We start from the raw sequence: 13,270 nt of genomic DNA, 5'->3' as shown, positions 1-13,270 counted from the left end.
GGAGTCCCTCAGGCACAGAGCAGACATGGTAACACCCTTGCCCCTGAGCTTGTTGGCAGGGATATTGTAGTTGTCAAAAATAGGCAGCCTCCAGGTGGCTTGGGGTTGGGGCTGCCCCCCACAGTTTCCATCAATTCTCCCTCAAGGCCTCCACAAATAACTGCACACTGGACTTGCTGTGCAGCCTCCAGACAAGCCACAGCTCCCTGATCCCTGCCTCATGGCCAGATTGCTTTCTGATTCCCCTATGTGATTGGGGAACAACGCCACACATGGGGATGAGCCACCTGCAGTTCCCTTTCTTTACAGGGACCAGAAAGCAGGCTCCATTTCACATCCCTGCTACCTTCTGAATCAGACCCACCCATTCTGCTGTGACCCTCGAGGCGCAGGCCCAGCTGTGGCACCCCTCCCTCTGACCTCCCTGTCGGCATCTCACCTGCTCCTCAGCCCTGAATTCAGCTCTAGAGCCTTGAACTAGTCTCTGACTACTCAGGCTGGGGAGGAGGCCCGCTGGGTCCTGTGGGGCGGGATGCAGGTCTGTTGGGACGTGGTCTTCAATGGCACAGCATGGCTCTAGGCACGCAGAATTCCTCTTGGGTATCAGCTCATGTTCACACAGAACTCACTTTTGTGCCAGGCACCATGTGAGCAACTTTTGAATACATTATCTCAGTTCATTCTCTGAGTAACCCTGTGTGCTGGATACTATTGATTATTCCCATTTTACTTATGAGGAAACTGAGAGGCGGTCACTTCCCCACTGTCACTTGGCTGGTAAGTGTCAAAAGTGGGGTTTAAACCCAGAGAAGTAAGCTGACTTCAAAACCCCGTGCTCCTGACTCCTTACAGCTGTTCTGGAATGTAAACGAGGCAGGTGCATTTCCTGTTTGCTGCCTCAGTTTCCCTCTCTGTACAGAAGGGGTTACAGTATGAAGGTGTGGACTAGAAGGCCTTTGCCTCCCTTGTGCCCAGCCCTATGGTGTAAAAATTCTAGAATAGCCCTCCTCGAGGTAAATATTTTTGTCTCTAATTTCCAACCAGGCCAGGGGTTTCCAACATGGGCACTCTTAATGATCCCAGCCAGGTGGGGCCTCTGTGCAGAAGTTCCTCCTGCCCTTCAGCCTAGAGACAGGAAGTCATCTCTTCTACTCCTCCAGGCTCCCCTGGATTGCTTTCCTCCTGGGGTTTGGGCCTGACTATTTGAGAACAGATACAGCCAAATCACTGTGAGCCCAGAATGGGTGGACACAGCTGACAGAAAAATGCCTCCAAAACCAATTTCAGAGCCTACCTGACACTCTCATCCTGTCCAGGTGAAGGGTGGCTTGGGTTCAGCTTCCACCTATGGAGAGAAGAAAATCCAGTTGGAAACTGGCATCAGGTCTGCAAGTGAGCAGGCCTGAAGATGAGGGACAGGGACTTCTACCTGGGGAGATCATAATTCTTTCAGCTGGGTTCCTCACCACCTGCCATATGAACAAGAGGGCAACTTTCCTCTTTTTCTGTCTGCCTCCACCTCTCCTTCACTCTTGTCCCTGGAATTTTATATTCAATTCGCCATGTTTTTTTGAAGTGCAGAAAATAGAGGAAGGTGTAGTCTGGTAAGCCACTGTCTTTTGGAATATTTGATTTATTCACTTATCCATCTATCGATTTGTTCATCCATCTGTTCACCCATCCATCCGACAATCCATCAGTTGATTTATCAATCCATCCATCCATCCATCCATCCATCCATCCATCCATCCATCCATCCATTCATCCATCCATTCATCCATCTACCCATCCTCTATCCATTCATTTTTCCATCCATCTATCTATCCTCTATCTACCTGTTCATCTATCCTTTTATCCATCTGTTTGGCCCTCCTTCCCCTCCTTCCTTCCTACCAGCCAGCCAGCGAGGTTGAGCTAGCTAGCTGCAGTGAAACCATCAGGGAGCAGAAGCCCAAGCGATCTTTGTTTATCGTACCAAAATAAACAGTAATCACAACTCACATATTACAGGTGACTTTGTGCCAGGTGCCATCTATGCATTATCTCTTTAATCCTCACAGCCCCCATGTTAGGAATGAGTAAGCAAGACTCACCGTGGCTAAGCCCAGGGTTATTCAGCTTGCAAGGGTGGCAGCCAGAATGTGGATGCAGGTTTCCAGCTGCTGAACACTCCCTCACACCCCCTTCCTCCGCCCTACTGGGGTCTCACTGCCAAGAATTTTTAGCTCAGAGGAGGGTTGAAACCAATGTTTCCTCCCTTATTCAGTTCTGAGCAGAGCAGGGTCATCCTTCTCTCCACCTCCCCCTGTGTCACCCTCCAGGTGCTGAGCAGTTACCAGTGATTTGCAGCTTTGAAACCCCCAGGAGGTCTGTGGAGACTTAGAGGACATTAGGTCTTTGGTCCCAGACTTCCCACACCAGCTCCAAGGCAGCAGGTAACCTTCTCTGACTGTGATGACCTCTCCCACAGCTCTTCCTGCCCCTCCCACCCCAGAATCTTTATCCTAAAAACCCATCTCAACAGACATGGTCTCCAAAGTTCAACTGCCAAAGGCTGAGACATGAGACAGGAGACTGGGCTCATGCCCGGCACAGCCCCCAACACCCTCTTCAACCTTGGGCAAGTCTATTTGCCTCCTTGGCCCTCCTGTATGTACACTGAGAGGTGCTCTGTCTGGACCAGTTGTTAATGTTTAAGCAACAATAACAACAACAGCAACTACAAAACGACACCTCCTCTTGTGAATTGAAAAGTCCTCCCACCGCCCTGATCCTACCCCTCTAGGGCCTTCCAGGTTAGAAAACCGGGCTGTCACTTGGCTCTACCCACAGACAAATTGTGGAACTTTAACTTCCTGAAATTCAGATCACCAGCTTTTTTTTTTCCAGATAAAAAATATATTATGATCATGACTGTGCTTCGGATGTGACCTACAGTCCAAGAACCTAGGTTCCTGGATGAGACTCAAAAGACATTTGGGAGGAACCCCATGTTAGATAAGCCAGGAGAGTCGGTGGCTGGACAGGATGGAAGGACAGGGACAGGGTCGGACAGATGGGGTTGGACGGACAGACAGACATGAATATTCACAGAGGGTGTGCAGAGACATTCCAGTCTGGGACAGGGGTGAAGGGGGAGAGGGAGAGTAGGGGGAGTGGGGAAGAGAGAGAGAGAGAGAGAGAGAATGAGAAGAGGGAGACAGAACAAGTACTTTTAATATGCGCACACAGATTCAGAGAGAAACACTCAGAGACTGACAAGAGAGAGAGGGACAGAGACAGAGGGTAGGGGACACACACCTGGGCAGAGGGCTAGCCTCTTGCTTTCTTGTCCATGCTGAGCAGGAAATCTGGCTTCAGGGCAGTGGGGTGGAGAGGGCCAGGGGCCAGTCCCTGTTGGGCTGTGAGAGCTCCCGAGCCTGCTCTTCCTCTGGGCTGAGTTGCCCACCCAGCACCTGCAGGGCTACCTGGTGTCCTGAGTTTCTAGCCTGCTCACCCTGGCAGCCCGTGAGAGCTCTGGAGCTGGGGCCCAGGACTGGCCTGCTGGGGTGGGGAGGGAGAAAGAAAGAGCAGGTACGTAGGTACAGGAACAGGTACGCGGGGTGGAGCAAGAATCCCTCTGTAGCCACCCAAACCCAAAAGAGTGTGTTTTCTCCTTCTTCCTGTTGGAGATTGTCCCAACCTGTTATTCAGGTTACAAAGTTGCCCAGCAAAGGAACGAGGAGAAAAGTTCTAGTGGCCTGGATGCTTACCTAGCCAGCCTAGCATGGCTAAGTCGGCTTCCGGGTGGTATGTGTGCAAGTGGCAGTGGAAGGCGAGGGGGCAGGGCTGGGGACAAGGTGGGGTTGATGAAGGCATGAATCACTGAGAGCCACCCCATTCCTGCCGTTGTCCATCCTCACTGTCCTTGGACATCTCCCTCTGTCCTGCACTTCGCCATGGCTCCCTTCTCATTTCTGGCTGCAGGTCAGCCGTGCGTGTAAGCCCCAAGCTTCTCTTTTCAATGGCAGGCCTAGGCTGCGGGGCGTTGAGGAAGTGCTGGATGAATATTTGGAAACTGAATGAATTGAATTCTTGCATCGTCCTGGAAGGTTAGAATGATTAAACCACCAGGTAGAGAAGGAAGCTGAAGTTCAGAAAGGGCAAGTCACTTGTTTAAGGCCACACAGTCAGTTGTAGGGCTCATTTCTAAAGCATTCTCTGAGCATCCCGGGGAAGATGGGGAAATATGGCTGTGAGCAAGACAAGTTCTGGAGCAGCCCCAGGCCTTTGCACTTCCGAGTCCCTCTGTCTGAACACCGTTCTCCTATTTCTTTGTCTGGAATACTCCTACTCATCTTTTAGGTCTCAGTGGAGAAATCACTTCAGGGAAGCCTTCCCTGACCCTCTGAGTCAAGGTTCAACACCTACCTGTGGTCTTGGATGGGAGCACATCCATTATGGCAGCCTGCCCTGTCATAAGCGTCTGGCCAATCAGAGCTTCGCAATTTCCCTGTGATTGGTTCAGGAGTGAGTATGTGATCCAAGCAAGGCCAACCAGACTTTGCCCTGCGATTGATATATGGGAAACTGGGGAGGGAGAGGCTGTCTTCTCCCTGGAGATGCTAAGCTAGATGCAATAAGTCTGGGGCTGCTGAGGTCCCATCCTCAACCTCTATGGTGCATCCCTCCTGTGGTAGACGTGTCCTGCCAGCAGATGCACATACAGGGGCAGAGCAGCTGGGGCAGTACATGTGATCTCAGTCTTAAAAGAACCAGGCAGTGAAAGTCTGTGATATTGGGAAAAGAGGACGAATTTTTGGATCAGACAGACCTGGGTTTGCCACTTACTAGTTGTTGTGTTTTTCCCCACATCTCTCCAGGCTTTGATTTCTTTCCTTTGTGGAAAGAAGGTGACGCTGTCTACCTGTCCTGGAAGGGGTGTTGGGCAGTGAGGCCACCTGTCTGGAAGGGGTTCGCCAGCCTGGCAGGGTCCACTTGTCTCTTCCCTGTTGATAGGCCCCATTCACTCTGCTGCCTCTCGCCAGTGCACCTCCAGGGCACGATTCCTATACGGATGTTTGTTCTTTCTGCAGACCCAAAATGCCATCACAGCATCTTTCTGCCTGCTGGTCTGTGACATTTCTTAAAGGCCCTACAGGAGCTGGGATGTCAGCCTTCCTGCTGCCTGTGGCCTTCTGTACACAGGGCCTTTCATCTCAACCATGACCTGTCCCAGAGCCATGACGAATAGAGAAAGAGATGCCGTCTCTCCAGGATGAGAGCGTGGAGCAGTGCACCCTGGTGGAGAAATAAGTGGCTATTTTCCCTGTTTAAATCCTGGCTCCTGGCCCTTCCCTGGCATTCTGTGAATCTCCATGAAGGCACCTTGTCAGCCTTCACAGTCAGCCCTGATTTTCAGGCCAGCTTCCCCTCCAGGGAGTGGCTCTCAAAGGCCTTCTTCATCCGCGGCCAGATGCTAGCACCAAGGCACACAGTAGGTATGCAGTAAATGTTGTTGGAAGGAAGGAAGTGGGTTACCATTTGGGAAAGGAAACTGGGAGGTAAAAAGCTAGGAGCTGCTCCCTCCGTCTAAATTACTTCTTTTTTTTTTTTCACCTCATTCCTAACATTTTTCTCCGAAGTAGAAGTCTGCCCAGAAGACATGCTGAGACTCTAGAACCTGACTAGTCTCTTCTGGAAATTCAAGTCCAGCTATTTTTCTCATTATCCTGGGAAATTCTGCAGACAGAGTGTGGTCACTAGCGGCAGAGAGGTTCTATCAGTTCTTCCTCTTCAGGCTTCTTTCTGCTCCGCTTGCCTCTACCAGCAATGCTGCTTGAGCAAGGATTCATTGCAGGGGGTGAATTCTGTGTGCATGAGTGTGGAAGATAGAAACTCTACAGAGATAGTGACAGGCCTGAGGGAGACAGACTCCAGAAGAAAGAGACAAGACTGAGGTAGAGAGACAAGCGGAAGGAAAAAGAAACAGAGACACTCAGAGACTGGAAGTGACTGGCATATCAACAGACACACAGGCGCACATGTAGGCATGCATGCACGTGAGTCAGAGCACTGCCATGCGTCCTGCCCTGAACCAGGGGGTGTGCAACCCTGCCCAGCCCCAGTTGTCCCTTGCTGTGAGTCTCCCATCATCCCCAAAAGCCATCCTGAACACCCGCAATTGTGGCCCAGGCCTGTGTGAAGTAATCAAGGTAACCAGAGGCCCCCATTCATGCTCTAAATGGTCCTTCTTATAAACACCCAATATTTATGGACATTTATTGATCATGTCACCAATACAGAGGGGGAGATAAACAGCGAATAAATCCATAAACAATACGACTGGTGGTTTGAACAATTTGTTCCAGTGACATTTATTTTGGAAGGAAATAAGCCCATTATTCCCTGTTTTAATTTTATTTATTGGTGTTAATGGTTTTCTCCAGCTGTGGCCAATGGTAGAATTATTGGGCCAGTCAGAGCTTAATGGCAGGAAATGCAAGAAGATACGAAAAGGTGCAGGATTCTGAGGGTTTTTACTCCTCAAGTTCCTGGGGGGTGCTTCCCAGAATAAGACAACAAATGCCACATGCCAGATACTATCCTGAGACTCTGACTTATTTTAACTAATTTAATCTTACAACAGCTCAATGAAGAAGTAAGGGAAACTGAGGCACAGGGGTCAAGTCATATAGCTGGTGAGAGTTAAAGATAGAAAAGATCCCAGAAATAAACCCAGGTGATGTGTGTCAGGAGACCACATTCTTAACCACTTTGCCCAACTCAAGCACAAGTTGTAAAGGACCAGATAGCAAATATTTTGGGCTTGGCAGGCCATATGTTCTTTTACAACTACTCAGTTCTGCCTTTGTAGGAGGAAAGTAGCCACAGACAATATATAAATGAATAAATGTAACTGTGTTCCAATAAAACTTTATTTATAAAAACATGTGGCTGGCTGCATTTGACCTGTGGGCTGTTGTTTGCCCACCTCTGCCCTAGGTGTGGCCTCTTTTAGCTCCAGGTGGACTGGGCTTCAGGTGTTCCTTTTGCTGAGCTTCGGCTTGCCTGGCTTTGGCTCAGCCAAGGTGAGGGAGAAAGGAGGCTCCCATGGGATAAGAGTGAGTTTCTAAGATTCTGTTCTTGCACCCCCATGTCTTTCACCAGCCAGTACCCTCCTCAGTGGGGTGGCTCCATGAGCTCTGCTCACTTGGCAGGGGTCAGCCACCTCTCCCCTCTCCCCTCTCCTCAGATAGGTTTTAGGGAGACTTTCCTCCCATTCACCGGACAGATCATCCTCTGAAGGTGCCACGCTCAGTACCTGGTCCCCAGGTCACCCTCAGTAAGTGGCATCTCCAGTCATATTTGCACCCTTCCACTTTGCAGAGGCCTTGTGTGGCCTGGGAATTGGGAGTCTGTATAACATGGTGGCTAAGAGTGGGGGCTTTGGTGCCCATCTAGGTCCTGCCATGGGAGGGTGGACACAGTCCTCTCCTGGCCTCAGCTTCCTTTCACATGGCCATCGTGATCTCTAATTTAGTGAAGATTAAAGGCAAGAATGCACCCAAAACCCAGCCCCTGGCACAGAGGAAGTGCTCTGCAAGTAACAGTTGTTAGTCAAGCAGGCCTTCTTGCCCTCTCCCTTGGAGATGCTCCTCGAACCCTCCATCCCCCTTCTCAAGGAGACAGAAATAGGCTGAAGAAGAGGGTGTGCTCCACATGGAAAATGGGTTCCTCCAGATCCCAGCAGAGCAGCTAGAGAGAGAGGAAGCCATCTGGACAGACACACAGCCCTTTCCCTTCCCTCCAGTGTCTGAGGGGATGGGTGAAATCTCAGGATACTGGACATCTTCAGGTCCATTAACCCCAGAGGCCAGTTTGTGCCCCAGAATTTCTCTTTGCTGAAAGCTGGGTGTGCATCTCCAGAGAGAACTAACTGGATCAAGGTGGGGCTGTGTGGAGTATCTGGGTTCACCCTCTGGCCCTGCAGGCCTGCTGCTGGCCTATCGGAATCACTTCAGCAGGTCAAGCATGAAGCATGAAGAGATTCACCTCCCGCCCAGTGGGTAATTCATTCATTTCCGTCTGAGACAGCTGGGTCTTGACCTCTTTAATTAGCCAACATGGCTGCCTCCACAACGAAGTCAACAGTGGCTTGGGAAGCCATTAGGAGATAAGTCTTGCCTGGGAAGGCACGGGATCAGGAGATCTCACTGAAGAAGCAATAATCTTAATAACAATCACAATAATAATTCTAATAAGAATTATTAGTATTCTGCCAATATTAAGTCCTGTGTCTTTTCATTTAAATCTCCCAACAATCTTACTGGCAGATTCTTTTTCTTAACTGCATTTACCAGTGAGGAAAGAGCTTTAAAAAGAGTAAGTGGCTGGTCCAGAGTCACATAGGTAGAATGACTTATGTGTTACTGCCATCTGTGACTTGGCTAACAGTAGTTTAATAAAGTAGGGGCAGTTGGAGTCGGGGTGGACATCTGTTTCCCCTTCTTCTGCTGACCACCCTAATTTTCCTTTGGGAATCAACTCCTCCCTCTCAGGCAGTTACTCCCTTCTCTGACTCCAGGAGTGATTCTGTGGTCCTGGCCTAGCAGATGAGTGTGATCTATCTCTGGGTTTCAGAGATGAGGTCAGACATGGGCAGGTGGCCCAAGCCAAGAAGACCAGAGCCTTCCTAGAACTTTTTGTTCATTTGTTTTCGAAATGGAATCTCACTCTGTTTCCCAGGCTGGAGTGCAGTGGCAATCTCAGCTCACTGCAACCTCTGCCTCCCAGGTTCAAGCGATTCTCCTGCCTCAGCCTCTGCAGTAGCTGGGACTACAGGCATCTGCCCCCATGCCCAGCTAATTATTGTATTTTTAGTAGAGACAAGGTTTCACCATGTTGACCAGGCTGGTCTCAAACTCTTGACCTCAAGTAATCCACCTGCCTCAGCCTCCTGAAGTGCTGGGATTACAGGCGTGGGCCACCATGCCTCGTCTCCTCCTAGCACTTTTGAAGGACTTTCCAGGAGAGTGGAGCTGCCTTTCTGCTGGAGAGGCTAAGTTGGGATGACTCCAAACTGGAGATGTTATATATGTCTTTGCCACCACATGAGTACAGGCTGTCTGAGCATAGAACAACATGGAGAAAAGGCTCCCAGACATAGACACAGAGTGCTGGGCGTGTCATTTTAGCCCCCAGGTCTGCCTTCTTGAAGTCAGAATTATCTCTGGACTTCCCTGTTGTGTATGTCAATACATGTCCTTCATTTGTTGGGCTGGTTTGAGTTGGTTTCTGTCACTTGCACCTAGAAGATTCCTACCCGATGCATGATTTTCCCATTTCAAACTACAGTTACATCTGCAAGAAAGACTCGGATTACATTCCCACCCTACTCCTTCCCTCCTGAGGTTTGAACACTTCAGTCCTCATGGGACCTAAAGAATCAGGCCAACTCTTGGCTTTTTCTCTGTGTCTTCAGCAACAGCCTCCTTCCTGATGGCTTCCATACCAGAAGCCACACTGCTCCTGACATTTTCACCAGAATATTCCTCCAACACAGAACCAATTGTACCTGCAGAAAGGTCCAAGGTCTTGGCTTTGTGCCTGGCTCCCAGCCTCTCCCTGGCCCTGCTGGGTGATTCCCAGCTCCCAGCTCCATGCCTCTGCTCATGGGGCTTTCTCCACCAGGGCTGCCCTCACCTCTCCTCACCAGAGGAATCCCATACTTTGTGGAATGTGACCTCCTTTGTGAGGTCCCCCTTCTGCGGCCTGTGCAGGCCTGGATCACTGTCTCTGTGATGTGTGTGTGTGTGTGGGAAGGAGAGAAGAGTGTGGTGGCCAACAGCCTGGATCCTGGAGCTGGACTGCCTGGCCATAAAGCTTCTCTCTACCGTTCATAGCCTTGCCGCCTTGGGCAGGTTACCTCACCTCCTTAGGCCTCAGTAGTTCATCTGCAAAATGGGGATGATAAGACCTCCCATGCAAAGACACTGTATTTAAACCAGCTAATCCATGTACAGTACTCGGCACCATTCTATAGACACAATCAACCTTCCATATGCATTGCCCATTATGGGGACTGCTGTTTGTACTGATCACATAGAACTTGTTCACATCTTTTGTACAGTGCAGTCCCTGACTCCCTTTACTCTCAATCATGGATGTGACTAATTTATCTGATAGGCTGTGAACTTTCTGAGATAGTGCCTGATCATTTCTGAATGTCCAATTCCATGCAGACTGCCTGGTGCATAGGAGGTGCACAGCTTGGACAACAGCACTGTCCTATATTGTGCACCTACTACGTGGCAAGCATCATGGTAGATGCTTTGCACACATTGTCTTTTTCAAAATGCACATTGTCAAATCCCAAAGAATTTTCTACAGTCCTCATTCTTTTGAGATAAGGGAGGCTCAGACAAGCCCATAAGATAGGCAGCTTGCCTAAGGTCACCTGGCTGGGAAAAGGGCAGAACTGGGATTCGAATGCCAAAGGCAGGGTTGCTCTCCCCACAACCTCAAAGACAAATGTCTTTGTCTCCCCAGGCCCCTCCTTGGGGAAGCAAACCTCTGAGCCTCCAGAAGCAAGGGATTGGCACCAACTGTAGGAAACGTCTGCCCCTCTCCAGGGTACCTGCCCTCTGGGACTGCAGGCTGGGTGGGGGCTGCCAGTTCCCCAGGCAGGCTTGTGGGCTGCCCACCTGAAGTCTTACCAGGCCTGCCAGTAGTAGACAGGTAGGTGTCCTCCAAGGAGGAGCAACTGCCCCAGCACCAGGAAATGTTGGCAAATGATGACTTTGAACATCCCCCACCCCAGGGAAATGCCAATGAGGAAGTTAGGCCCCTGGGTTCTGGAGGCTTCAACATTCCTATGGGAAGCAGCAGGGTCTGTGTGTGAAGATGGAGTTGAGCTCAGGAAGAGGTATGCACATGATGACCATAATACAGAAGCCCCTAAACCCTCAACCCTAAACCCGAGGACAGACAGGTAAATGTGCAGATTTGGGCAGATGCTGAGCAATGGTAAACTCCTCCCTAGCCCGTGCAGACCTGGGCGCGACCACCTCACTGACTTCACCTCCCACCATCAGCTACTACCCCTCTCCTGCCTGAGCCACTCTGCCCTCCTCTTTCTTTCCTCCTATTCCCCCTTCTCAGAGATTCTCCACTGACCCAATCTTTTCCTCTCCTACCCTTCACTCCTGAAGGACCTGGCATTCTCCTGGGAGAAGTCTGCCCTGACTCCCAGGCTATCTCCATGGCATGTGTCAAAACTGTTTTGAAAATGACTATCTGTGCAAGTTTTCCCTTTCTGATTAGAACCATGTATGATACCTCATCCTGTTAATCATTGTGTCTTGTTTACCTGACATGCAGGAACTGCCCAATTAGTGCTCACTGGATGAATCATCTAGAAGGACACTCTTGTACCCAGGCAGCCCACTTCCAGCCATGGACTTAGAATCCACTGCAGCGTAGAGTCAGTGTGGCATAGTGGGCAGGAGTGCAAGCTTTGCAGCCAGATTGCCTGGGCAAGTTATTAAATCTCTCAGTACCTTGGCTCCCCATCTGCAGTGTGGGAATAATCATGGTGCTTTCCTTGTAGAGGTGATAGGAAGATTAAATGTGTTATTATATGGAGAGCACTTAGCACATCATACATGTTATTTTATGTACTTTAGCGATGATTATCATAGTTGTGTAGACAATGAGAACTTCAGGGATTGATAGGGGATATTCAGACTCTCTCTCCCATTTTACAGATGAGGAAACTGAGTCTTAGTGAAAGGGACTAGCTCAACATTACATAGCTAGAAAATCTCTCAAGTCCATGCACCTCATGACTTTTCAGATCATTACCTTATGAGAAAAATGAGATTTGGGGCCAAAGAACAACATTCCTTTCATTTTTATTCATTTTTCAAATATTTGTGTGGCTCACTGTTGATCATCGGAATGTGTTTTTTTGAATGAATAGATGAGTGAATGAAAGAATAAATGTTGGGGGCCCCTGTAGTTAAGGAAAAAACCCTGCAGTGTGGGTTACCAAATCCCCGGCTGGCATGCCCTACAGTTCCCTCTTGTGCCCAGGGCAGACATAGCTAATCAGTCATAGCATGCTTTTGCCTAAGCCCGAACCCAGCCCCAGAATCCTTCTTATCACAGTCTAATTTCATTGATCAGGCATGGTGCCTCAGATGAAATCTGTTTGCCTTCCTGAGTCTGATCTCAGGAATCTCTTCGATTATGTGGTTTCCTTCTTTTTTTCCTTTCATCATTCCATCTCAGGCTCTTTCACTCCTATTTCCCACCCTCCCCACCTCCATTTTCCCCTCTCTCAATCTTGTGTACCTGGAGGCATAGCCCTTTCCATTCTGGGGAGGACGTACCCGAGGGCTCGAGGCTCCCACTTCCCTGCTTCGATGGAGAAGGCGAGGTGGTCCAGCAGGTGCCGTGGGTCCCTGACCCAGCTGACCGCCACCCTGGGCCAGCTTCTGAGAGTCCCGCCTCCCAGTTGCTGGAGGGGTAGTGGCCTCACAGGCGGCCCTCCTCTAGATGCAGCGGGCACAGAGGGTGAGACGGAGTGCTGTGGGCAGCCAGTGGGCCGGCTGCTCCTGCCCTGCGCAGGCTCTGCCCCTCCTTCGAGGAAGTTTGCTATCAACTCTCCCTGCCCTGTTAAACAATCTCATAAGGAAGGAGGAAGTTTAATCTAAGTGCTCATGGGGGAGGAAATGAGTCTAAAGTCTTGCCCAGCTGAGGAGTGGCTTAGAGCCTGCCTGGGGCCTGAGGAGAAGGGCCATGTTCCCTTCCTCTAGAGCTATCCTGGCCTTGGCAAGGAAGGTTTGGGTGGGAATTCAAGCAACTTAATCAGGAACGAGATACCACAATCTGCCTTCGAAAACAGCCAAAAAACCTTACAGAGAACCCGAGCCTGTGCTAACAACCTCCCCAGGGTCTCGGGGGTGTAGGGCTGGTAAAGCGAGTAGCTGCAGCTGATGATCACCTGCTCTGAGGTTCTGGACTGGAGTCGGGGGGTGCTGGAGGGGTTGGCTGGGAAGAGGGGAACCCAGGCAAGAAACTTGGGACAGGAAAGATGGAGGAGGTCAAAGGCGACTGCAAGATATTAAGCTTGGATGATGGAAAAGGGAGGCTCCTTGGTCAAGAATGAGGAAGATGGGGGAGAGGAAGTGGTTTCGGGAAAGGTTCTGGATTTGGGTTGGGACACACTGAATTAGAGGTTAAAGCTGGAGAGTGTGGGGTGTGGATAAAGGGAAAGAGGGAGAAA

At 50.1% G+C, this 13,270-nt stretch overlaps 1 protein-coding gene across 1 annotated transcript in view; it reads right to left on the bottom strand.

Moving 5' to 3' along the window:
• Positions 1–12,647, bottom strand: part of FAM3D (family with sequence similarity 3 member D) — a 34,531-nt gene extending 21,884 nt beyond the window's left edge. The window contains exons 1-2 of the mRNA XM_025375968.1: positions 12,375–12,647; positions 1,295–1,345 (exon numbers count right to left, since the gene is read on the bottom strand). Of these exons, the coding sequence (XP_025231753.1) occupies positions 1,295–1,307 (13 nt within the window). The 5' untranslated portion in view covers positions 1,308–1,345; positions 12,375–12,647. The remainder of the gene's footprint in view (positions 1–1,294; positions 1,346–12,374) is intronic.
• Positions 12,648–13,270: the final 623 nt, after the last annotated feature.

Source organism: Theropithecus gelada, chromosome 2 (assembly GCF_003255815.1).
Source record: "Theropithecus gelada isolate Dixy chromosome 2, Tgel_1.0, whole genome shotgun sequence".
In the NCBI taxonomy this organism is placed as follows: domain Eukaryota; kingdom Metazoa; phylum Chordata; class Mammalia; order Primates; family Cercopithecidae; genus Theropithecus; species Theropithecus gelada.
The sequence above is the reverse complement of the archived record's forward strand: the minus strand, read 5'-3'. Positions and strand labels throughout refer to the sequence as shown.